Genomic DNA, 26,985 nt, shown 5'->3' with positions numbered 1-26,985 from the left:
GAAACTTATCATTGGTGCAGTCTACTTTCCCTATGGATAATTCTCCCCTTACGTCTAAGCCTCAATCTCGCCCGTAATTCCCAGCAGTCATCCCTAGAGCAGTGCCAAGCCAGCACATTGTTCCAAGGAGGATATAAAAGCTTGTAAGAGTCATCTCCTAAAAAGTACATTCACAGTTCACTTCCAAATCTGCTTCATTGAAAATCAGCTGTCAGTTATAACACTCTGTCCAGTTTAAATCTTTTCTTTCACTCACCTTCAGGATTGAGATCTACATCGTAATCAGCAACAGGAAAAAGGGAGGGAAAAAAAAGGAAGAATATGTAAGATATTATTTAAAGAGGAATCAAAGAAGAGACGTAATAATTAACAGTTCAGAAAAAATAAATGTAACTTTTGTTAAAGGCAAAATCCAATAAGTGTTTTTTTTTAGTGTGTCTAAATATAGAAGACGTAACACTAACCAAAAATAACCAGAAAAGGCCAGATTCATCCCTCGTGTAACTCCATCCAACTCAGTAAAAACAAATTAAATTAAACTGTATTGAATTCCACAGAGTTACACCAACCATAAATTTGACCCACAATGCTGGATCATTTAAACAAACAAAAATCCATTCCAATGAAAGGTTCCTATTCAGATATAATCAGACAATGAAAGAATATTTTTTCATAGACCTAAGTGCTATCTGAGGACTTGATTCTACAAACTCCAACAGGGATAGTGTGTTTGTATACAATTCTATTGAACTAGCCAAGCCTAATGATGGAACAGAACTTCTGTACCATTAAGTGATGTATTTTATTTAATTATTTTATGCTCCTTGTGCTGGGCAAATTCCACAATTAAACACAATATGTTCAAGTGTGGTCTTATTCTAAAGTGATTCTGTATGAAATGGCTAAATAGTGTTCTATGATTACTTTATTTCAAAGATCTCAGATCAAATGTACCCTCAGGTTACAAGTATTTGTTTCCTAACTGCAATGCCTACAGATTCAATATCTGAAAGTCAACCTGGGGTATTTTCTTTCATTGTTATTAACTATTACAAAAGTAAATAATTCATTAGATAATGCAAAGAAATAAGCATTCAGCTCACTCTCTCTTTGTTATGTTGGCTCTGCAGGGCTCATAGGAGCAAAAAAGCAGTAAAAATGCTCATCACTAAAATCGGGGGGGTATGATTCAAGAAACCCAAGACCAGATTAGCTCAGAGCTACATGTAAATCACACAGAGGTTGTCCGCAGACATGTCCACATGGCCCCAGACAGAGCTCTTAGGAAGGTACTGCATGCTCAGTCACTAGAAGCCATCAATCTCAGACATCCCTAGCATGCAGGAACTGGAATTGCGTCTGCTGTTTGCATAGATGATCTGGAGCATGAGGCAGCATCCTTTACCCTCTACCCTCTGTGCACCCAGCTAATCTAGCCTGAAGAGGACAGATCTGTGTTACAATGAGCCATTTTTATAGTCAGATTTACAAATAAAACTGCATTTCAAACTGCCAAAATAGGTAGCACAAACACAGCATGTTGCATGTTGCCTTGAACCCATCACAGGAAAAACTTCTCCAGTGATGATCCATTCTCAAATAATGCTTAACCAACATATTATGCTTTGCTAACTCAGGCTTTAATGGCCCACCAGAGAGGAGGAATCCCATAGCTAAGAGTTCACTAGCAAAAATGTTTTGCAGACTCAGTTCCTTCAGAATGTAAATCCCAGGCCTGTCAGAAGAATGCCTTGGATGACATCACATTTAGTTTCTTAAGGAAAACAAAATATGTTGTCCTCAACACTTTTTAGTATTTCTGAGAGCTGCTGAAGAATCCAATGGTCCTTAGGCTTCCTGAGATCAAGAAAAACACCCATTATAGGAATGCTGCTTCCCATACTACCTGACATACACACGGTAGTATGGGGAGTACTGAGCACATGAAACAAAGATTCCCTTAGGGAGAAATGCCCTCCATTCTGTTCCTGCAACCAGTGGGGAAGGAGGAAAAGAGAAAGCAGATTTGGTGCCAAATCTTCAGCTGATATAAATCAATGTATTTCCACTTACTCACTTTTACCAGTAGTATAAAATGTCACCCAGTTTTCTCCCAGACACACACATTCTGACTGAGAATTAAACAGTGTGTGTAGTAATGTTTAAACATGAGATGGTCCTGACATGACATGGATCATTCAACTTAGCTCCTTGTCCTTAGATGACGTCTGATTAGCCAGCAAGATGTGCAAAGACAATAGATGTCAGGGCAAACTGACCTGTTGTGTCACTATGGATGGCCTGGGGTCATTAGGTCATTATAAAATGCAACGACTCGCATTTTGTTCTAATTTATTCTAAACAAGTAAAACAATCATAAATGCTATTCCACAGACTAAAAGGGAAACAGGGTGAAGGAATAATCAGTCCCAGCAATCATTTAATCCTCTTCCTCTGTGCAGAGAGAGTAATTGTCACTTTTGTTGGTAGCCTCTGCAGTGAGGTCAAGGACTGAATGGTCATAAAGAGGTAATTAACTTCTCACCCCTAAAGGAGGTCCCTCTCAGGTCAGGATAGAAGCAAATTGCTGGGACAGCACATGGGAAGTCTGTTTCCCAAGTTGTAAATGTATATTGTTAACTCTGTAAACAGGTCGGGGAAGTTAATGGTGCTAAATAAAATATTAACTAAAACAACAGAAGACCAAATTCTTCAGCACACTACTATTAACCTCAAAATATTTTAAAGAAGTTAAGAAAGAAAGAAAGACAGACAGACAGACCATAAGGGAATCAAAACCTTTAAAAAAACAAAACAAAACAAAACAAAAAAAACACTCTTTGAAATCTTATGTTGCTCACCTGTGGGCGTACTATAGGAAGCCACAGCATTTCCTTCCAGCTCTGCTGGTGGACAATTCCCTTTCAGAAAGACAGACAGAGCTACAGCTTTAGATCTGCCCGACTCTACAAATAATAACAAAGTACATTAAATAAATACGGCCAACTGAAAGAAAACCTAACATTTTCCAATACCTAAGGAAATATTTTTAGGTTAAGTTATATTATACATTTCCATTGAACTAATTCAATCAAATCTGTACATAATTTTTTTCTTCAATATATATTATTTAAAGCAAAACAAGATGCTCCAGTTCAAAACTCTCTTGAAATGCAACAGTGAAATGTCACTGTGCAGCAAACATAAGATAGACTCAACACAAATGCAATTCTATATTGAGGTCATAGCATCAGAGCCATCAGCCCTCTGTTCCTTAGGGAACATGTGGTAGGACCATCGGAATTGGCATTCCAGAAGAGACCAAAGATCTATCAATCCCATTATCCTGACTCAGCAGTGACCAATGTTAGATGCTTTAGAATAGGGTTGTCAAACATATGGTCCATGAACCCGATCCAGGCCCTAGGACACTTTTCTGGGGCCTGCAGCTCCCTCTGCAGTTTTCAAAGCAATCCAGCCTGCAGCTGACTGAATTTCAAAGAGGCTGTAAGGAAGCCAGAGTGGGCAGTGCTGAGAAGGAAGCTTATGCCTGACTGGGCACAAGTAACTGAACCTTCTCCTCGCTCCTGTTACTCAGCAAAAGCTCTTTGTACAGGCACAGTAACCACAATACCACATATTTTTTGAGGTAGAAGGACCAGTACTGGACACAGGTTTGCAAATTAGGATTTACCATTACATTATTTGACTGTATACTATTTTCAACATTATTTTCTATCTTTCTGATTTTGCACACATCCTAACATTCTGTTGGGTTTTTGTGACTGCCACTGACGTTTCTTTTTTTAAAAGAGAGTATAATCATCCTCATCAATGTGTCAAAAGTTAAGCTTGGTGCACGTCTACTTAGAGGGTCACTAAGTAAATCTTAGAATAAGGCTGAAACAATCCCAGCTAAAGCAATATATTATAAAATACTTTGTAACAGTAAAAAAAGAATTTACCTATATCATCAAAGATGAACTGGTCATGGGTCAGTGCTAAAGGAGGTTGTACACATATTGATAATTTTGTTTTCTGCACAGCCAATCTACTCTGTAGTGTGATCTGAAGAAAATTGAAAGTAAAAAGGTATTTACACACAAAAGCACCACATTAATCTACCTATGACTTTAAAACCAGCATAATTAGCAAAATTATCACATTCAATCATGATTTGCACGTGCACAATTCCACTATAACTAGCAGCTAAGAAAACTCCATGAAAATGTAATGGTAGGCCTTGACAGCTAGTGAGAGGAAAAAAGTGAGATGGTTTATCAAAATTCCTTGGTAATATTCAGCCAAGACTAATTTATCTTATCCAATTGCAATACATTAGATTTGTTTTCTATTTTGCAAATATCTAGTTTGTTTGGGTTTTTCAATGTAAAATAATGGCAGTAGTCAATATAAATAGTAAAAAATTAGGCAATTATTTAAATAAGGTGTTACTCTATATTTTTCTTTCACCAAAAGGACTCTCAATGAACACCAAATCATGGAATCCTTATTTTTTTTAATGGCATGGCAACGTTGGAATCTACTCCTTATGGAGAAGCTATTTTCCAGTGTTACATTACCCTTAACACACATATGTAACATACCTTCATTACATGTAATGTGGAGATTCAGTCTGTGGGAACCCTATACATCTCAAGCAACCATGGTATCATTCAAAGTAAAGTTCACAGATAAAATGTACTGATAAAAAATAAAACTTGTATTTATTCTGATTTTCAGATTTATAAAATACAGCCTATCATATTTAGCATATATAAAAACATATTTTTTGCCTTTTCCCCAGAAAAATAAGGACCTTTCCCCAAAAAACCAAACCACCTCCTTAAACAAGCTCTTCAAAAAACAAATGAGCTTTTCACAGTATCCTAAAGCTCTCTATATTCAGGCTCTACCTGACTAGTGCTGGAAGCAAATTCCAGAATGAAGGGATCTCCACCAAAAACACTCAGACAGCAGCCACAAGAAGCTAGCATGAGTGGGAACTGTCTCAGCTGCTAGTTTGCATGTCCAAGCTCATTTTAACTATCCTGGATAAGGAGAAAATTAGCCAGGAAGAGGATAGATATGAAGGTAATGGGCTAAGTTCTGGAAGTAATGTACAACACTAAGTTGCAGTTGTTGAACTAGACCTGAATTTAGCCCAATGTTTTTAAAATGTGCTTCAACTCCAATTAAATATATCTATACACAGAAATTGCACGAGACTAAGTTAAACAGATATAACCTACTTATAAACTGATATAAGAGTCCCCATGAAGAGGTTTGCAAAGGTTTAGCTAAAACAATCTTAAAAACTATTTTGATGAAAAAGGTTCAAGTTTTGGGTGTAGACAAGACCTCACATTGTCCATGCTTAGTAATATTTGCAATGTTCATAAAAAGGCAAAGTTTGCTCCATGCTTTGAAGTGTAAACCTCAATGAAACAAACAGAGTTGGAGAGAGCTGAGTTAATGTCTTTGCTGGTGTTAGTTTAATTAGTTCTCTGAGCCTGAGTAGATCTATTTACATTGTGAAAGTTAGAGAAAATAGTGACACCTAAATTCAGTGTGAAGTTATATGTGAATGCCATGCTTATAAAACAGAAATATCTTTCAAATACTTTTCTATTCTTACTTTTACTAAGACAAGGTGGGTGAGGTAATATCTCTTATTGGATCAACTTCTGTTGGTGACAGAGACAAGCATCCAAGCTATACACAGCTCTTATTCACGTTTTGGGTAAGATCCTCTACTGTCAGGGCCGGCTCCAGGCACCAGCCCACCAAGCATGTGCTTGGGGCGGCACCTGGAGGAGGGCGGCGCGGTGCAGCGCTCCAGCCCGAGAGCGGGGCCACGACTGGGCTTGCCACCCTCCCCGCAGCGCTCCGGCCACCGGGGAGAGCGGAGCCATGGCGGGCTCGCTGACCTCCCCCCAGCGCTCCGGCCGCCGGGGAGAGCGGAGCCCCGGCCGGGCTCGCCACCCTCCCCTGCCGCGCTCCCCGCGGGGGGGAGGGGGGCAAAAAAGCCAGAGCCAGCCCTGTCTACTGTGCTGATAAGGTGAAGCCAGAATTCACAACCCCAGGGGAGGTGAATGTGGACTAAGATATTTTAAACCACCTTTGCACTTTCCTGATCCAGGGAAGCTACGGGGGCTGGAGAGGGCTCTGGCGTAAATTTAGACATATCTGACTAAATTACAGCAACCTCTGAGGGCTATCCAATGGGCTGCAACTCTGACAAGAATCCCTGAAGCATTATATGATGTTACCTTGCATGTGACGTGTCCGGCCCACCTCAAGTCCAGCCACCCCTCCACCACATATTGAAAAGAGTTCTTGTGGAAGCAGCCACTTCCCACAGTACCTGTGTCACACATCAGGGCAATAGCACCTGTATTCCCCCTCAATGGTCCAGCAAGGGCATCCACTCTAAGACTTCCAGCTTCCCAGCCATTTTCTTTCTTGTGTGAAGACCCACATCTCACTCCCTTCTGACCAGGGTACTTCCAACCTGCAGTTACCTTTATTCCCAGCAGAGAGCCAAGCAGCCCAAGCACACCTGCTTGCTTTCTCATCAGAGACTGATAGCAGCGTGATTGTCAATTGTTATAAATACCACACAGTTCTTTCTATACAAGCCTATTTTATTCTTAAGGTAAAAAAGGACTGCAGAGAAAACATATTAAAAACAATAAAAGAACCTACCTGCATGCTAATAAGCTTACCAAGTTCACCCCAATCCTAACAGATTCTGACTGGAGCAGTCCTTCAAATCCCCATCCCATGGGATTCCTGTGGTTACAAGTTCATCACAGCTTCAGCTCAGAACAAGCACCCAGTTTCATAGGGCCTCAGAAGGCCCAGTCCTTCCAACCCTATGCTAAGGATTGGGTCTAGGGTGACCAGACAGCAAGTGTGAAAAATCGGACTGGGGTGGGTTGGGGGGGGGGTAATAGGAGTTCATATAAGAAAAAGACCCAAAAATCAGGACTGTCCCTAAAAAAATCGGGACATCTGGTCACCCTAATTAGGTCTCTCTGTGCATCAGCGGTCCTGTCCATTTGCTGGATAAGGAAGAAGGCCCTAAGACAGTTTAAAAAAGACGGTTACTCACCGTTGTAACTGTTGTTCTTCGAGATGTGTTGCTCATATCCATTCCATTAGGTGTGCGCGCGCCGCGTGCACGATCGTCGGAAGATTTTCTACCCTAGCAACACCGGCGGGTCGGCTGTGGAGCCCCCTAGAGTGGCGCCTTCATGGCGCTGAATATATACCCCAGCCGACCCGGCGCCCCCTCAGTTCCTTCTTGCCGGCTACTCCGACAGTGGGGACGGGGGGCGGGTTTGGGATGGATATGAGCAACACATCTCGAAGAACAACAGTTACAACGGTGAGTAACCGTCTTTTCTTCTTCGAGTGCTTGCTCATATCCATTCCATTAGGTGACTCCCAAGCCCAACTTAGGTGGTGGGGTCGGAGTGAGACATTGCTGTGTGCAAAACCGCTGACCCGAATGCAGCATCATCCCTGGACTGTTGCACTAGTGCATAGTGAGCTGTAAACGTGTGGACTGATGACCAAACCGCCGCTCTACAAATGTCCTGTATCGGAACATGTGCCAGGAAAGCAGTCGAGGAGGCTTGGGCCCTCGTGGAGTGAGCGGTGAGGTGCGGTGCTGAGACACCTGCCAGGTCATAGCAAGTCCGGATGCAAGACGTAATCCAGGAGGATAGGCGTTGTGAGGAGACCGGTGAGCCTTTCATTCGGTCGGCCACTGCAACGAAGAGTTGCGTAGTCTTTCTAAAGTGCTTTGTGCGGTCAATGTAGAAGGCCAGGGCCCTTCGTACGTCCAGGGAATGCAAACGTTGATCCTGGCGAGTGGCATGTGGTTTGGGATAAAAGACCGGGAGAAATATATCCTGGTTGATATGAAAAGGAGAAACCACCTTAGGGAGAAAGGCAGGATGTGGACGAAGCTGCACTTTATCCTTATGAAAAACTGTGTAAGGGGGCTCAGAGGTAAGCGCCCTGAGTTCAGAAACGCGCTGAGGTGATGGCTACGAGGAAGGCTGTCTTCCAGGATAGGTACAGAAGTGAACAGGTGGCCAGTGGCTCGAATGGAGGACCTGTGAGCTTGGAGAGAACCAGGTTGAGGTCCCACGTCGGGACGGGCTGACGTTGTTGTGGGTACATCCGGTCTAAGCCCTTGAGGAATCTAACGACCATCGGGTTAGAGAATACCGAGGACGCGAGTTCCCCTGGGTGAAAAGCCGATATAGCGGCCAGGTGAACTCTAATTGAAGATATCGCCAACCCCTGCTGTTTTAGGGAGAGGAGATATTCCAAAATGAGAGGAATGGGTGCCTGCAACGGGAACGTGGCTCGTCGTTCGCACCAACAGGAGAACCGCTTCCACTTGGCCAGGTACGTGGTGCGTGTTGAGGGCTTCCTACTGCTCAGCAGAATCTGTTGGACAGAGTGCGAGCATTGCTGCTCTGCCTGGGTGAACCATGGAGCAGCCACGCTGTGAGGTGGAGTGATTGCAGGTCGGGGTGACGCAGCCGGCCGTGGTCCTGAGATATGAGATCCGGACATAATGGAAGCGGGATCGGTGTCTGAACCGAGAGTTCCAACAGTGTGGTGTACCAATGTTGTCTCGGCCACGCTGGAGCGATCAGAATTACCTGTGCCTGGTCTCTGCGCAATTTGAGCAGTACCTTGTGGACCAGAGGAAACGGAGGGAAGGCATAAAACAGGTGGTCTTTCCAGGGAAGGAGAAACGCATCCGAAAGGGAGCCCGGAGCTCGACCTTGTAGGGAGCAGAACACGTGGCACTTCCTGTTGTCCCGGGATGCAAACAGGTCTATCTGGGGAAACCCCCACTTCTGGAAGATGGAATGTATGATGTCCGGACGGATGGACCACTCGTGCGGCTGAAAGGACCTGCTGAGTCGGTCCGCTAGAGTGTTCTGGACTCCAGGGAGGAACGATGCCGTGAGATGGATTGAGTGGGCGATGCAGAAGTCCCACAGGCGAATGGCCTCTTGGCATAGAATTGACGAACGTGCTCCTCCTTGCTTGTTGATGTAAAACATGGCCGTGGTGTTGTCGATGAGAACTAACACACAATGGCCACGTAGGAGATTGAGAAATGCTTGGCACGCCAGGCGTACCGCCATCAGTTCCCGAACATTGATATGCAGGGCTAACTGGGGTGCAGTCCACAGGCCCTGGGTATGGTGTTCGTTGAGATGGGCGCCCCAAGCCAGAGATGAAGCGTCTGTGACCAGGTGCAGGGAGGGTTGTGGGGTGTGAAAAGGCATCCCCTCGCAGACCACATTGTGATCTAGCCACCAGGTGAGGGAGGTCAGGACCAAGTTCGGGACCGTGACCACCATGTTCAGGCTGTCCCGATGTGGGCGGTATATTGATGACACCCAGGTTTGAAGTGGGCGAAGCCGAAGTCTGGCATGCCTGGTTACGTACGTGCAGGAAGCCATGTGACCCAGCAGGGTGAGGCACGACCTCACCGTGGTAGTTGGGAAGGCCTTGAGCCCTTGAATGAGGTTCTTGATGGTGCCAAAGCGGTTGTCTGGCAGGATGGCTTGTGCACGTCTGGAGTCTAGAACTGCACCGATGAATTCTATTCTCTGGGTAGGTTCTAGAGTGGATTTGTCCTTGTTGAGTAGGATGCCCAACTCGTTGAATGTGTGCACTATTATGTGGACGTGAGCTTGAACTTGCTCCTTGGTGCGACCGCGTACCAGCCAGTCGTCTAGGTACGGGAACACCTGTATCCCTTGTCGACGAAGGTACGCTGCCACGACAGCCATACATTTCGTGAACACTCTTGGGGCCGAGGATAGGCCGAAGGGAAGGACTGCAAATTGGTAGTGTACTCTGCTTACCACGAATCGCAGGAAGCGTCTGTGAGGTGGGTAAATTGTGATGTGAAAGTATGCGTCTTTCATGTCGAGGGCGGCGAACCAGTCTCCAGGATCGAGGGAAGGGATAATGGCCCCCAAAGAGACCATGCGGAACTTCAACTTTACTACGAATTTGTTGAGTCCGTGCAAGTCCAAGATGGGCCGCAGACCTCCTTTGGACTTGGGGATCAGGAAGTAACGGGAATAAAATCCCCTGCCCCTTAACTCTATAGGAACCTCCTCTATGGCCCCCATGGCCAGGAGCGTGGAAACCTCCTGTATAAGAAGTTGCTCGTGAGAAGGGTCCCTGAAGAGGGATGGGGAAGGGGGGTGGGATGGGGGGATAGAAGAAAACTGGATAGCGTATCCCCTCTCCACCGTGCGGAGGACCCAACGGTCCGAAGTTATAAGGGACCAAGCACGGTGGAAGTGGGAGAGACGATCCCAGAAGGAGGGGGCTGGATCCTGGGGGATGACTGGGGCGCCGTCCTCGACCGCACCTTCAAAAGTTCTGCCTGGGGCCTGAAGGTGGTCTAGGTGGCCCCTGGTTCTGGCCGGGTTGAGGGCCGGTCCACCTTCTCCTACCACCTCGCCCTCGCCTCCGGGCCGAGTCCTGTCTCTGACGAGGCGGGGGGGGGGTAGAAGCGCTGAGGCTGCGGCCTAAATGGCCTGCGCTGAGGGCCCGCAACATGCATCCCCAGGGAGCGCATGATTGTTCTCGAGTCCTTGAGGCTCTGCAAGCGAGAGTCCGTCTTGTCCGAGAACAATCCATGTCCCTCAAAGGGCAGATCCTGTAGGGTTTGCTGCAGCTCCGGAGGCAAACCCGAAACCTGAAGCCAGGAGATCCTCCGCATAGCGATACCCGAAGCCAGGGTCCTCGCAGCCGAGTCCGCTATGTCCAAGGAGGCCTGCAAGGAGGTCCGAGCCACCTTCTTACCCTCCTCTACCATGGCTCCAAACTCCTCCCTGGACTCTTGGGGAACCAACTCCTTAAACTTCCCCATAGAGTTCCAGGAGTTAAAGTTGTAGCGGCTCAGGAGCGCCTGCTGGTTCGCCGCTCTAAGTTGCAGCCCTCCGTCTGAGTAAACTTTACGGCCAAACAAATCGAGCCGCTTAGCCTCCTTTGATTTAGGCGCTGCAGCCTGCTGACCGTGGCGCTCTCTTGCGTTCACTGATGCCACCACCAGTGAACATGGTTGGGGGTGGGTATACAAGTACCCGTAGTCTTTAGACGGGACAAAGTATTTCCTTTCCACCCCTCTCGCTGTGGGTGGGATAGAGGCAGGAGTTTGCCATATCGTATCTGCATTGGCCTGTATCGTGCGGATCAGGGGTAACGCCACCCTCGATGGGGCATCCGCTCCGAGAATGTTCACGATAGGGTCCTGCACTTCCACTATCTCCTCCGCCTGCAGGTCCATATTACGGGCCATCCTACGCAGGAGATCCTGGTGAGCCCGAAGATCTATCGGAGGGGGACCTGTACATGATGTGCCCGCCACTGCCTCATCCGGAGAGGAAGAGGAAGATGCCTCCGGTGGTACAGGATCCAAGGGAGGGTCCTGGTCCCCCTGCTCCTGGGCCGTAGCATCACCTGTGCTTGGGTCCATAGCGTCGGGTGGCGTGGACACGGAAGCCTCCATGCCCCCTGGCGGAGGCCGAGAGATGGTGGACTCCGGGGCTCTTCTAACGGAGTGACCCGAGCGAGAGGTCGAGGGTATTGGAGCCCCTTGCTCCTGGTGGTACGCCCACGGGGTCCAAAACGACCAGTGAGATGGGCCATGAGAATGGTCCTCTGTCATCTCCTGCCAATGGCCCAAGTCCCGTTCCTCGGCATGCCCTTGAGGGGGGTATGCTGATCTCGACAGGTCTTCCGAGGAGCGAGACACCGATCTTGATGGCCATGGCGGTGCCGATAGAGACGAAACGATTCCCGTGGGCTGCAGTGCCGCACGGTGCCGGTCCGGAGATGATCTATCTCTACGCGGTGCCGGCGAACGGTGCCGGGACCGCGATCGGTGCCGATGACCTCGTCGGTGCCGGGAGCCGGATCTGGACCTCGACGAGGACCTGGAGTATGCCCGGTGCCGGGAGCGGCCTCTCGACGTCGAGCGTCGACCGTAGCGGTGCCGAGAACTACGTCTCGACGTTGATCGGTGCCGACGATCATAACGGTGCCGAGACGTAGAGCGGTGCCGCGACGAAGATCTTGGCCGCGAGTACGACCGGTGCCGAGGTGATATTCGGTGCCGGGACTGCGAGCGGCGTGGGGACCTGCTTCGGGACCTGGACCGGTGCCGTGGTTCCAGCCCTTGCGATGGAGGGCGCATCAAGGCAGGTTTCCCCCTCGACTGGACCGGGCGAGTCAACGGTGCCGTCGGTGCCGGTGGTTGAGGCGGTGCCGGCTCCGTGAGAGCTATCAAGTCTCTCGCCGCCGTGAAGGTCTCTGGAGTCGACGGGAGTTGTATCACCGCCGGTCTCGGTGGAGATACTATCTGCACCGGACTCAACGGCCTCGGCGCCGGAGTCGACAGTGCTGGAGGCACCTGTTTTCGGTGCTCCACCGGCGGACTCGGCTCTACCCCCGGCACTGGGGGAGCCGGCGTCTTCGGCACGGAGGCCCCCGTCTTATGGGCTTTTTTATGCCCCGGGGATAATGACCGGCGTCGAGGCACTTGCTGCGGTGCCGACAAGGTCCGGTGCCGGGGAGGCTTGTCCGACACCACTCGCGTGGTCGGCACGGCCGGTGCTGCCGGGGCACTGCGCACCGAGGCGCTAGGTGCCGGGGCTTGGCTTGTAGAGGGAGTGTCCGGACTAAGTGCCGCCTCCATCAGTAGTTGCCGGAGCCGAAAGTCCCGCTCTTTCTTGGTCCTTGGTCTGAAGGCCTTACAGATCTTGCACTTATCTGTTTGATGGGACTCTCCCAGGCACTTCAGACAGGAGTCGTGCGGGTCGCTCGTGGGCATAGGCTTAGCGCAGGAGGCGCACTGCTTGAAGCCAGGAGCGTTGGGCATGAGCTCGGGCCCGCGGCCGGGGGAGAAAGGGGGAGACGACCCCCTTAATCCCCTGGGCTAGTATAACAACTAGAACAACTTTTAAAAACTATTTAACTATAAACACTAGAACTATAACTATAACTACAACTGCGAATAACTAACTAAGCTAGGGAGAGTGGAGATCAGCTATGCCGCGCTCCACAGTTCCAACGACCGTCAGGGGCGGTAAGAAGGAACTGAGGGGGCGCCGGGTCGGCTGGGGTATATATTCAGCGCCATGAAGGCGCCACTCTAGGGGGCTCCACAGCCGACCCGCCGGTGTTGCTAGGGTAGAAAATCTTCCGACGATCGTGCACGCGGCACGCGCACACCTAATGGAATGGATATGAGCAAGCACTCGAAGAAGAACTAGGTATTTATCCAAAAATCCTTTCTTTGTCTGTTGGTCCCTGGAGAATCCAGTTTGAACTAGTATATATACACCTCTCCAGTTCAAAGGCTTCAAAGGGCTGATAATGGTGGAAGTACATTAGCATTCCCCTCCTTCTAGAAAAGAGAGATACATTTCCATAGTAACACAAACACAGCAGCATTTTTAATGCAATGGACCAAAGAGGTATTAACCCTAATTCAATAAGATCTAACTTAATTCAGTAAAGTTTATCTTAATTCCATAAGGTTTGTCCAGGACACTACAGGATATTGTCAGTCTGTCAGGCTGCACCTTGGGAATCTTTTCCCAGCTGGAGTCTTTAGGGCTCCTTTTATGCTTCTCTGGTCTTTTCGATGACATAAAGGAGCCTGGAGCAAGGGTGAGGATTTTGCCCACTACCTGTTTTTATAAGCATCTAATTTTATAAGCCTTTTCTGCTGGGCCAGTGGCTTTTTGCAGAATTAAATACAATCCTTATTTAGAACTCTAGTAGAAAAAAATGTCCACAAACTTATGTGTTTGTGTTTCCTACACAGATTTTCATGTATCATAATCACAATCCAAACAGCCACAACTTCACTTGGAAGGATTAAAATCCATTAACTATTAGCCTATTCACACTGCAGAAAACATGCCAGGTTATACATATTGGTAATTGTTGTAACAGAACCCAAGGAGAGATCTAATTTTGAAAAATTGTGCATAAACTTATCAGACACAATCAGGAGGTCAGCTTGTTTCAATTAATCTGACATATTTTGTAGTGTACAAATGTAATGTGTGAATAGTTTTTATGTTCTCTTATAGCAGTAAGAGCCAAGGTTGATAACTTTGCAAATCATAAAAATATGAAATTTCATTAATTAAGAAGGGCTTTTCCATCAACTATATTTAATTATTTTGAATGAAGAGCTTCTACTTAAAAATCAATAAAGTTGGATGTAGGGACATCAGTGTGTTTATATGATTGGTAGTAACTATTAATTGTCCTGTAAGAAAATATAATGCATTCTAACTGATCTAAATCAGGGGTAGGCAACCTATGGCACGTGTGCCGAAGGCGGCACGCGAGCCGATTTCAGTGGCACTCGAACTGCCTGGGTCCTGGCCACAGGTCCGGGGGGCTCTGCATTTTAATTTAATTTTAAATGAAGCTTCTTAAACATTTTAAAAACCTTATTTACTTTACATACAACTATAGTTTAGTTCTATATTATCGACTTATAGAAAGAGACCTTCTAAAAACATTAAAATGTATTACTGGCACGCGCAACCTTAAATTGGAGTGAATAAATGAAGACTCGGCACACCACTTCTGAAAGGTTGCCGACCCTGATCTAAATTTACTACTGGGAATTTTTATTGCAATATCTTGTGTAATTTAGATTGATTTACAGCATCAAATAAAGCTTAAATGAAATTTATAAATCTACCCACCAAGTAGTCTATAAATATATCTGTAAATCTGTACTGATTTCCAACAGTGTTTGGCTTTTGACCTGTTTTTTTTCCAGATTAAGTTATATTATGTGCATGGATGTTCTGATTAGATGAAGAGGAGCAAGAAAAGTTATCTGCACTCCCAAAAACAAAACAACAGTCCTCCTCTACCCTTCCCCAAAAAGTTTGTCCTTGTCTACACCAGCAGCCAAACTATTCACTGCTATTTTAGTTGTACCAGTTGCCAGCAACAACTGTTTATTATTTGTAGTGGAGACAAATATTGCAACAACAACTTTTTTCATGTACTTTTGTGGGGTGGGACAGTTTGCTTATTTAAAAAAAAAATAGAGGAATTGCTTGTGGTTAACAATGTGAGAATTTCAATAGCCTCAAATTAGACTTTGATGTGCACACTTCAGTTTACATTACTAGAAGTGGAGAGGGGCCAGTTCTACCACTAATACTGGTGCTTGGCTGGAGATAATTTTCTAACAGTTTACATTGCAACGACTGTGGGTGAAATCTTGGCCACGCTGAAGTCAATGGCAAAGTCCCCAATGGAGGAGAAAATTTATTTAAGTGGAAGTTTAGAAGTTACAGATTATTCCAGAAGACATTACTGAGACCATAAAATTTGTGGCAACGATGGTTTTTTTCATCATCCATGATTTTCTCCTCTGATGTTAAGACAGTTCTGTTGCAAATTTTATTGCCTGTGTTTTGAATGATATGTTTAAAATCTCCCTTATGTAGAATCGGATCCTGATAACCCTTCCTGATAGTACCTTACTCTACAAAAGTCATCTACTCATGGCATAAGGTGCTACTTAATCAGAGTAAGATATCAGAATCCAGCCTATGATTTGTTCTCATCAGTCACTGTGCTTCTCAGTCTGGAGAGAGAAAGAATGGGCAGAGATACGAAAAAGCAAGGCCTTCATTTTCCTCTGCTAATAATCTTAGCAATTAATGTGGCATGTTCAGAAGTTATATTACTATCAATTTGATTTAATGCTCAGAAGAAATGTATTTTTATATGATATAACTGTGCACACATGCGCGCGTGCACACAAATCTTTTCTTCAAAACTAAGCACAAACATTAATCTTCACTGAGGACTATGACCATGTTGTTTCAAATTAAAACAGTTTTTGTTGTAGCTATAAGTAAATGCATGAATAAAAATATTTTACAAATAGGACAAATTTATTTATTTTCACTCTTTCATAACTAAAAAGACAGTAGAAGAGATTTTGCTCAGACTTTCTAAAAAATATTCACCTATTGAACTGAAATGTTTTCTCTGTGCAAAGGTGAATATTTCTAAAAAGTTGTGAGCAAACAAAAACAGGGTTCCAACAGAAAGTTTTAGATCCTTAACTACAGAGTATGCTGTCAAGCACCCACTATGAAAAACTCCAAAAACTACTTCTTTCCACTCCATAGTCTTTACATATCTTTTATCTGACTTTTCCTTAAAAACAAATTAAAACAGAAGATATATGAAATTTGCTAATCACTCTACAATTTTGGCAGGAAGTTAGAAAAAAGTTCCCATCCCACACCAAAAAAAGGAGATAAAATTGTAAATATATATGGCATTTCAAGCTCTATTCTCATTTCCATGACATAAGTAAAAGGGATAACAAATGTGAAAGATTTGCTGAAATTTGTTGCTACTGTTTTAAGTGCTACAGTTTGAGCTAAGCACAATACCTTTACTGTGACTGAAGGAACTGCCTCTGCTCTCACCTCACTGTCAATGGCTTGCTGTGAAGAAAAAGATGAAAATGGAGCAAATGCTGTATCACACATGAATGAGTGAACACAATGAATGCAGTATTACCCTCCCACCACCAACTAGCTAAATAGTGAGTTAACTGTAAAGAACTTATCACTCCGATGACAGATTGAAATACACAAAATAGATTTCTGGGCCCCTTCTTTAGAAAAGACAAAATTCCTGTTTAAAACTGCCCACAAAAAGGATAAGCAACAGTCATGAATATTTTGTATATAAAAAGCTAATACATTTTGATATATTTGAATATTTGGAACTGTTTTGTCTGGCATGGTTCCTTCTACTGTGAGTTTATTCAAATTGTGGAAACTCCTTGTGTTATTCAGTAAGGAGAGGTGACTTCCAATCTGCCTACATATACTATATATACCACAGCATAGGATATAATGCATAATTACCACACACTATCTTATAATCAAAATAAAATAGCATACTGTATATGTCCTGAATTTCAGAGAGAAAGAGAGAGAGAGAGAGAAGGCTTTTTTAGTGGTGTTTCTTACTTCTATTTCAATAAACAACCATGTCCACAGCAAAAGTGCAATATTATTTATATATGTATGTGTGTGCCATACTGAGAGGCGATAATACCAATATATACTGTAGGAGATAATACCTTCATATGGTAAAAGGTTAAGTAAAACAATGCTTTCTGCCAGCATAAACAAGATACACTGTCTGCTACTGTCCCATCCTCCTTCCCTCCCCAATCCATGCATTGGAATTCACTAGCGGTGTTCCTAGTGCATGTGCAGAATTCCAAAAACAAAACAAAACAAAACAAAAATCAATGGGGCTCCCTCTGGATGCAAGGATCCAAAAGGTGCTGGACTTCGATATGTTTCCTTTTCTTCTTCCCATGTAGTTCCTTATTGCATTTTCACCCTGTATGACTGCAGTGAGAACCACCATGAAACCCTTTTCCTCACATGAAACTAAGATTACAACTGCCTCCAAGACCATGCTCAATATACCAGCTCTCTTTGCAGGAGAAGGTTGCAGCAGATCAGTTTGCATCCACAAGGTAAAGTGCATCAGTGCAACAACATGACAGTTTTCTATTGACCTAAGGAATCCCAAATCTGCAAGGTTATTACCACAACCAGGCAAGACCAGGCTGCCAGATCTCTGTACTTTTTTTTGCACTAATAAGTCTTTCCTATGGACAATTGCTAAGACATAAAGAAACAGAAAGTACGTTGCTTAGCATATATTAATAATCTAATAAAACATTTTTGATAAATAATGACAGTTATACCTCTAAATATAAGTATTACAAATGTAGTTCCATTTATATTTTTCAAATCGCGAGTAATCCCAGTAAATATAGTTGTGCAGAAATACATAGCCAGAAATGACTAATTAACAGCTGTTTTGGCACAGCATTATACATGTTCTGAGAGGTTTATATATTAAATTTTAGTGGGAAAAAATAAAATTGGACAGAAGAGATTTCAGTAGGCTGGAACACTACAGCAATACAAGATGACTGATTCACTTCTGTACATGTTAAACTGCACTGCAGCATCACAGAAGTTAGAATGGCAAAGGTCCATCAGGCCATCTTGCCAATCTCTCTGCCAAAGCAGGATCACTCCCTACAGGGTATCTGTGAATGCTTTGTGCAGTATAGTTTCAAATGATCCATGTAATGGGGCTTCTACTATTTCTCTTCAGACCATTAACAGTTTCTCTTCAGACTACTAACATACTATAATCGAGCTCACCACTAGGAAATTATTCCAGAAACTCATCTTAACATTTTCCTTTGCTCAGTTTCATCCAATTTCTAAGGGCTAAGATAGAAAGAAAGTTATTTTAATTAAAACTATTAATCAAAGTGAATGTATTGACATCTTTGCATCAAATACAACAAGATCTCTGTCAGTTACACAAGCTAACACACATTAGTATATCATGCATCTGAGGTGGTTTTAACTATATTTTAGGGTTTTGTAAAAAACAAACTGGATCTGTTTTCCCCTCTCTCTCTCTATTATAGAAAATAAGTGAATAGTTATATTTGGCAACATTCTTCAATGCCTCATTCATATCTGTGGGAATGCAGATAAAGGTTACCAGTACTATTTTATTCAATAAGGATCCATATACATTAGTGCAGACCCTGCGTAATCAATCCCTCTACAGCCAAAAAGGCTTGTTGACACACGCACATATTCAATTTCTTCACATAAATACCATTCCTCAAAGCCTATCCATGAGTCTTACCATCTGTACTTCAGCATAAAAAAGTATCAGTTCAAGCCAACCTACAAAAAGAATGCAACCCAAAGTAACCTGTGCATAGTGAACACAAGCAACTTGAAATGCTATTCAAATTGGTATTACAAAGACAGCCTTTCAAAATTGTACATGCCCTCTTGTCTGGGGCAAATCATATTTATTTATTCACTTATCTTTTTAGACTTATAACAAGAAGAATATCTTTAGTTGATTGCAATGTCATCATCACAGTAAAAGGGAAGCAAGAAGATTTTGCACCTAGACTGATGAAATTCTCATGAGAAGACTGTAAAGGCAGAAATACAATAACCTAATATAACCGAAATGGCAGAAAAGAACTTCATATTTTTGTTAACTACAAAGTAACAAAAAATTACTAAGATGTTGGCTGTCATGTTGTATACCTTCAGTTGTCACTATATTATAAACGTGGTCTAGGACAGGTTTCCTATCTGGTTTATGTTTAAATGGGTGGAGACACCATATCCTATTCTGTAGCTGGACGTAGCAGTTTGTCATAGATGTCCAAGTGTGATATTAATTAGATTTAAAGCGTGCAGTCATCTGAGGCCACATTTGGTACTCTACTCTGCTGGGGGATGGGTAAAGTACTAGCTTACTAGTTGTGCAGCAGCATGATGATTTTCCTGCTGTACTTAATGTTCAACACCAGGGAAGAGTTCAGCTATTGCACCTACCAACACTCCACAGTTCCAATGGGTCATCATCTTCCAGCTAAGGTGAGTGGCCAGCTGCCCAGCGTTCACAGTGACATCGCCAACATTCTAGCCAGGATACTATACTGTTCCTTTTTAAAAGAGCACCAGCATGTACCCAACTATGCATTTACACATACATCCCATCTAGACTCACTCCTGATATCCTTTCCTGGCTGGTAGCATCATGGGAACAGAAGGCACCCGGAGAAATATCCCTGCTTCTTCTTCCAGTCTTGGGATTTGAAAAGGCAGATTTGTAATAACTTTGGAACACATGTGGATTTCCAAGCCCCTCACCACACCTTATAGATCTGGATTGGTCTGTTACACAAGGTCAAATATTGCTTCACATATATTTAGACTACATCTATGGAGCCTATTGATTAATTTGTGAGTTTTATAAAGCTTCTCATGGGTCAGCAAATTCCCATCTGTGAATGAGGATGACTTGGAATTATTCTGGTAGGACTAGTGTTTCCCACCCTGAAAAGTGCATAGTTGCATGGCCTGATGCCTTTTTTTTTTTTTTTTTTTTTTTTTGGTGGAAGTGTGAGCACCTGTGGCTTCCACTGAAGTCAGTGGGAGCTGCAGGTACTCAACACATGTGAAAAGTAGGCCATTAATATAAAAGGACATTTTGGGTTTTCATGTTTATTTCCTCTCAGTAACCCCTGAATCAAATGTGCTTAATTTAGAAGTAAAACTGACTAAAATTTGTGTCCTCTCTAGCCAATGCATTATCACCAGCAATAAAGATTCTGCAGATCCAATTCTGCCTTAAGTTACATCAGTGTAGCCTCACAGTCTTCCCATTCTGCCATCATTTACATCTGTGAACAATGGAGCTCACTGAAAATCATGGTGTAATAGAGGAAAGAATTTGGCAACTAAAATTTAGTTGAAGTAGATGTTGTGGCAGCCAGAATAGGATCCAGCTCTCTCTCTCCCCTAGCTGTGCTGTTCTTGCAGCGCTAACCACAGTAATAAAAAGATAGCTACTAACCAGACTAAACTCATACGAACTCAGATTTATTGAATAGGGCATTATCTTTTTATATTTTGTAGTCACTTGTCAGAATAGAACCACATTTTAAAGTGCAAGACTATGGTCCCTGCACTAGCTTTACAGGTTCAGTTTTGGTCATGTGATACCAATGAAAGGCAAAATTAGATGCCAAACTGCTCCCTTGTCTGGTTTCTCTGCAACTGTATTAAACTTCTACTGGTAGTCTTTGTACAGCACAAAGTAAATACCAAGTGCGTTATAAAGTGACCCTGGTTATGATCTATTTAGCTTCATAACATAGGACAAAATACAAGTTTTTATAACATTCTGTTAAGAGTTGCAAATAGGTTAATATTGCCATTTTGATATAGTTTGCAACATTGTTTATTTTTTCAAATATTAGTAAGCAGTTGAACCCACTTGGCTATAACCATTAATACATTCCTTTCTCAGGTTTTCCCATCTGTAAACTAGGAGCAACACTTACCCATTTATCTCATATGGAGGATTATGAGGATTAATATCTGTACAGTGCTAGGAATATCTAAATCACTATTATTATTATTGTAATATTACCAATTTAATTTTAATGCCTGAGCCTAAGGTAATTTCCTTGTCTGTATTTGTATTACTGGGCATTCCCCAAATATCTGAGCTAAAGTCATACAAATCATTCTATGGGTCAAATTCTCTTCTCATTCATCATTGCAATAACGTAAGACCACTAACATAAATTGCTGTTCCAGAGATGTAACAGAGCATAAAACTGGTTTTGTAAGACTTTCCTATTTATAAATTTACTTACAGAAACTACATCCAAGTCAGGTGAAACTTCTGCCATGATTCTCAAATCATCATAACCTTTTTCAGATTTGGGCAAAATATCTGCAAGAAGAAAAGAAAAGACAACAAACCTTACTTTAATAGATTGTGTGCAGTTATATGCCTAAAAGCAATTTCTACAGTGAATGGCACAAAACATGCACAAAGTGCACTTTTGTTTTTTTAATTAAAGGTTCCCAAAGCAGAACCTGCAGGAAAAAGCTCATCAGCAAAAATGTGGACTTCAGAGGCATCCCAGGTGCACTTCTTCCCAACCAAGTAGAGATCTATAAAGGTGACATGTTTGAAGTCCACAAGACTGCCCTGACAGTACTGCTCAGAGAGCTGGATGTTCCAGTTCATTAAAAATAATGCTTGCAGTTCACAGGAAAATATTCTGTTATTTTGAGGCAAGAGAAAAAAGTCTGTAAAAAATGTATTCATGGATTGTCTGAATGTAACACCCAGCAAACCTTCCAGTTTTCTAGGATTCACATCAGCATTTATTTATTTAATCTTGGATCTCTTTACTAGATTGCCTTATTTCCTGGTTCATGGATGGCAAAGGATTTAGATACATCTCATAACACATATTTCACCAACCACCTTAACTCTAAACCTCAAGGATTATAAAAAGACAGTAAAGGCTTCAAATATTTGTTTCATCACATACATTGCTAATATATCTGTGATGGGTTGGACCCCGCTTCTGGGACGCCACCTGATGTACTGGGATTTCACTGAGCCTGCAGGCTCCACTAGCCTGGGCTCCCTCTCCTTATTTTGCTGAATTAGGCTCTCCGGCCTCTGGCAGCGCGCGCGCGCGCACACACACGCACACACACACACACGGACACACTAGCTGTAGAATCACAGAGTCTGCAAACAGCTCTCTATGAGAAGACTCAGCTAGGAAGTCACCCAGGACTCAAGTGCAGCTCCCCTCTGGAAAGTACACTCAAAATAAAATTGTCTTGCACGGTAGAGAAATCTATACAACGTAAGTTTATAAATTTGCCCCCTCCCTCAATGTGGAGGAAGTTATGCACAACTTCTTCCCCTCTTCCCCCAGTTACTAATTGCACAAACTGGGTTTAATAATAAACAAAAAAGTTTATTAACTATAAAAGGAAGATTTTAAGTGATTACGAGGGATAGCAAACAGAACAAAGCAGATTACCAAGCAAATAAAACAAAACATGCATACTAAGCTTAAGATCTTAAAGAGACTGGTTTCAAGAAATAATTTCTCACCCTAAATGTTGTTTTAGGCAAGTTGCAGAGCTTCTGTAGCTTAGAGTTCCAGTTATTTCTCTTTACAGACTAGACTCCTGTCTTGATCTGGACTCAGCCCTTGCCTTTCCCACCGCTCCGTTCCTTTGTCTCATCAGGTACTTTCAGCAGTCTTTCTTTTTGGGCAGGAAGGCAATAGAGAAGAGTCCTGTTTTCCTTATTCCCCCCTGCCTTATATAAGATTCACATAAGGCGTGAATCTTTTGTTTCCCAGTCTCCCCCTCCTTTTAGCAGAAAATTACAAGGAGGCCAAAATAATGTTAGTACCTGGTGACAGGACCACCTGACCTGGTAGTACCACAGCTACGTGCCAGGATGCCTCTCAGGGAAGAGAGAGATTAGTATCTTCACAGTCTTATTGTTTCTTCCCAATGGCTCATTAAGGCTCATGGCCTGTTGTCTGGTGGGTGTTTCACACCCAGTTGTAATTGTTACATAGTCAATATTCCTAACTTTAGATACAGAAATGATACGTGCATACACATTGGATAATCACATTCAGTAAATTATAACCTTTCCAATGATACCTTACAAGACCCATCTTGCATAAAATATATCTCAGTTACACCATATCCATATCATAACCATATTTCCATAAAGAATATGGGGTGTAATGACAATATCTGACCAATGAAATACTGGAAAAAAGCAAAGAAGGAGTACAAGAAAGAAGAAAGCAGTGAAAAGTGATGCAGGGAAAGATAAATGAAGAGAGGTGGAAGACCTAGCAGTTGAATCTAAAGCTGCTGCTATGATAGGAAGTCACAGAGCCATTTACAAAGCAATTATAACCCAGTGTGGAAATTTCAGAATAGGAAATGGGCCAATAAAAAGGAAAGATGAAAAAATGCTTACAACTGAGACAGAAATGAAAAGTACATGGGAGAGCATTTCAAAGAAATCCCCAATAGATCCAGCCCCATTTTCGCACCAGACTTCAATGAAACATGCAAATCTGAGCATCTTCACATTAACTTTAGTCCAGTAAAGGTGTCAGGAGTACAGGCCACAATCAAGAAACTGAAAAGTAACAAAGAGACGAGTGATGATCAAATGAGAGGAGAAACGCTAAAAGCATTTGATACCACCACCTTAACAAAATTGACAGAGCTGTGCAATGAAATCTTGGAAAGAGACCTCTTTCTGACCAATTGAAACATGGAATCATTGTCAGAATATCAAAAAGGGTGATTTTACTGACTTACAACTGGAGAGGAGTCACATTACCCTTTGTTGTAGGAAAAGCCTTTTGCAGTGTGATACTACACAGATTGACAGAGGCAATGGATGCAAAGCTTTGAGGAGAGAAATAGGCTGTATTCAGTCCTACAGGACCCCAGCTAAAGTCGTCATCATCAAGGACATGTACAGAAATGCCAAGTGCTCTGTAAGGGTGAACAACCAGATAACAAAATAGTTCAACATGGACACTGGCGTGAAAAGGTACTGCCTATTATCACTGCTGTTGTGTGGGATTGCCACAGACTGGGTAATGAAGAAGTATACAGTATTAACAACATAAAAACTGGTATAAGGTGGGAAAATGGCAAATGTCTAGAAGACAGACTTTGCTGACAATATTGTAGTGCTGAGTGACACCCTCAAAAAGTTACAAGTAAAGACAAACAACCTGGCAAAAACAGGCCACACAGAGGGTTATGCTAAAACAACATCCTTGAAAGACAGATATCAAGCAGTAAGAGAAGGTTACTCACAACGGGCAGTAACTGAGGTTCTTTGAGACATGTGTCCCTGTGAGTGCTCAGCTCCACTTCAGTGTCAGTGCGTCCTGGCACCGTTGATCGGAGATTTATGGTAGCAGTGTCTGCACAGATTGCATGTGTGCAGTAGGCGTCTCGCGGTGCTGTTGGTGCCGCGTCTAGCACACGCATGACCTGAACCCTCCAATTCTTCTCTGCCATAGAGTCCAAACTGCGAACTCCATAATAGAGGGGAGGAGGGCAGGTAGTAGAGCACCCACAGGGACACACATCTCGAAGAACCTCAGTTACTGCACAAGGTGAGTAACTTTCTCTTCTTTGGTTTAGCTGATTGCCATATTTGAAGTCAGGAAGGAATTTTCTCCAGGGCAGATTGGCAGAGGCCCTGGAGGTTTTTCACCTTCCTCTGCAGCATGGGACAAGGGTCACTTGCTGGAGGATCCTCTGCACCTTAAAGTCTTTAAACCACGATTTGAGGATTTCAATAGCTCAGACATAGGCTAGGGGTTTGATACAGGAGTGGGTGGGTGAGATTCTGTGGCCTGCGGTGTGTAGAAGGTCAGACTAGACGCTCATAATGGTTCCTGTAGCCTGATTTAGGGTGTACTAATAATATTAATTTGGATAATATGGGAATTTAACTGATTAGTTAATTTTTATTTTAAAATTAATTTTATTAATTAATATTAATAATACTTAATCATTAATATTAATTAGTATGGCTCTTAGGCTCGCCAATCTGTTTGATCAGAAGATAAAAGTTCTTGTCACTAATCAGGCTCCACAGAATTTACAAAGGAACCTCAGGGGTATGACAGGAAGCTCACACTGAGTCAGATATAGTCGTAAAGACTTTTTATTAAAATCAATAATAGTAAGTATAAAATAATCAGAGTTACACAGTTACAATTGCATTACTCTGCTATTTAAAATATACATAAGATAATATAGTATTATATGCAACAAAGCTTTGGTTAATATGCTCACACCCTTCCTTGATAACTTGGTGGTAAGAGACACAGGTCCAGCCTTGCAGCTCAGGTTTCTCAATTCTTGAGTGAGGGATGCAGTTCTTAGAAAATGCTAAGAGCTATCAAAGCTGACTAACTTTACTTGACTAACTTAAACCTAAAATCAAAACCTAATAAATAAACTAAGAATAAAACTTAGGGAAACCAAGCTTAGCCTAGTTCCGCTGAAACTTAAAGTTTAAGAAGAACAAGTATAGCCTACTAATAGTAGCAGTCATTGTAGTCAGATAGAACAGATAGAGTAGAAATAGAATAAGTAAGAATAGAAATGGAGATGGAGTGATAGAGAAAAGTGAGAATGGAATTGGAGTAAGTAAGAATGGAGATAGAGTACTCTATCAAGGTATGTGACCTCTTTTATAGGGCAAAGTGCCGGAAATCCTTCCTCTTATGCCCAAATTTCACTCTTCACCCACAGAATGTTAGGGTATGCTTACCCCATAGGCTAATATGTATGTGCGTACTGATGACAGATATATGCGCACATCAATCTCTTGTGGTGTACTTGTTAAGTCTGTGGGTACAACATTGAAAAATCCCCTATGCCATTCTTCATTGTCTATTGGTCTAGGTAAAGATCTGAGACATAGGCATGGGTACTTTATCTATTTGGATAACAAGATAAAGGTCAACTTTGCTTTCTGAGTAAAAGGTCCTAATATAGATATGCTAATTTTACTTTAGCTTAACATACAGAATATGGCCTGTAGGTCTCTTGCATTACAGCCAAACTTATTTTTAATGTAAATTTATAAACCTATTGCAAGAAACCAAATACTTAAACTATAAGAAAAAGATAAAGATAGACAGACACACAGACAGACAGACACAAGCAAGCAGGTTAATCCTATAGGCTACATCCCTTCTGACCTTAAAGTCTATGATTCGTCGAATGCTATCCCTGTGGGTATTCCACTTCAGGTGACTGTACAGCAATGCCATCAGAAGTCAGGAGCGACTTCGGGATCATTTGAGTCATAGAGGTAAGTACGGTTAGGCCAACGATGGCGTCAGCCTTGGAGTCTTCAGTGACTGCATAGTTCTCAGTGAATGTGTGGACAGAGGCCCAAATAGCCGCCCTACAAATCTCTACGTTGTTGAGGAACACTATCGAGGTAGAAACAGATTGTGTTGAATGTGCTCGGATGTGTGCAGGAGGATCCGTGTTCCGAATATGACAGCACTGTTGAATGCATGTGGAGGAGACCCATTTAGACAATCTCAGAATGGATATTACGCAGCCTTTCGAACGCTCGGTAGTAGAAACAAAAAGTCTAGGAGATTTCCGGAAAGGTTTGGTCCTTTCCAGGTAAAACGCTTATGCTTACCTGACATCTGTTGGAGTCTCATGAGGCTTGGGATAGAATGTAGGAAGATGGATTGGTTAGTTTATATGGAAGGATGATGTTGCCTTCAGTAGAAATTTTGGATGCTGGCATAATGTGACCTTGTCTTTGAAGAATATTGCATAGGGAGGATCGGACATGAGCACCCCAATCTCAACTCACTCTCTGTCTGGAAGAAATAATGGCAACCAGAAAGGTCAC

The 26,985-nt window shown here is 43.0% G+C and overlaps 1 protein-coding gene across 7 annotated transcripts in view; it reads right to left on the bottom strand.

The window, feature by feature from the left end:
- BBS9 (Bardet-Biedl syndrome 9) overlaps positions 1-26,985 on the bottom strand; it is a 264,350-nt gene that overhangs the window by 122,316 nt on the left and 115,049 nt on the right. For 6 of the 7 annotated variants that reach the window (XM_034761160.1, XM_034761159.1, XM_034761161.1 and 3 more), the window contains 5 exons: positions 21,377-21,456; positions 16,518-16,571; positions 3,966-4,068; positions 2,862-2,966; positions 257-271 (listed from right to left, as the gene is read on the bottom strand). In XM_034761160.1, the coding sequence (XP_034617051.1) occupies positions 257-271; positions 2,862-2,966; positions 3,966-4,068; positions 16,518-16,571; positions 21,377-21,456 (357 nt within the window). The remainder of the gene's footprint in view (positions 1-256; positions 272-2,861; positions 2,967-3,965; positions 4,069-16,517; positions 16,572-21,376; positions 21,457-26,985) is intronic. The other variant, XM_034761163.1, reaches the window with a different exon arrangement.

Source organism: Trachemys scripta, chromosome 2, assembly GCF_013100865.1.
Source record: "Trachemys scripta elegans isolate TJP31775 chromosome 2, CAS_Tse_1.0, whole genome shotgun sequence".
NCBI classification, from domain to species: domain Eukaryota; kingdom Metazoa; phylum Chordata; order Testudines; family Emydidae; genus Trachemys; species Trachemys scripta.
Note: the sequence above shows the minus strand (reverse complement) of the source record. Positions and strands in the feature narration are given on the sequence as shown.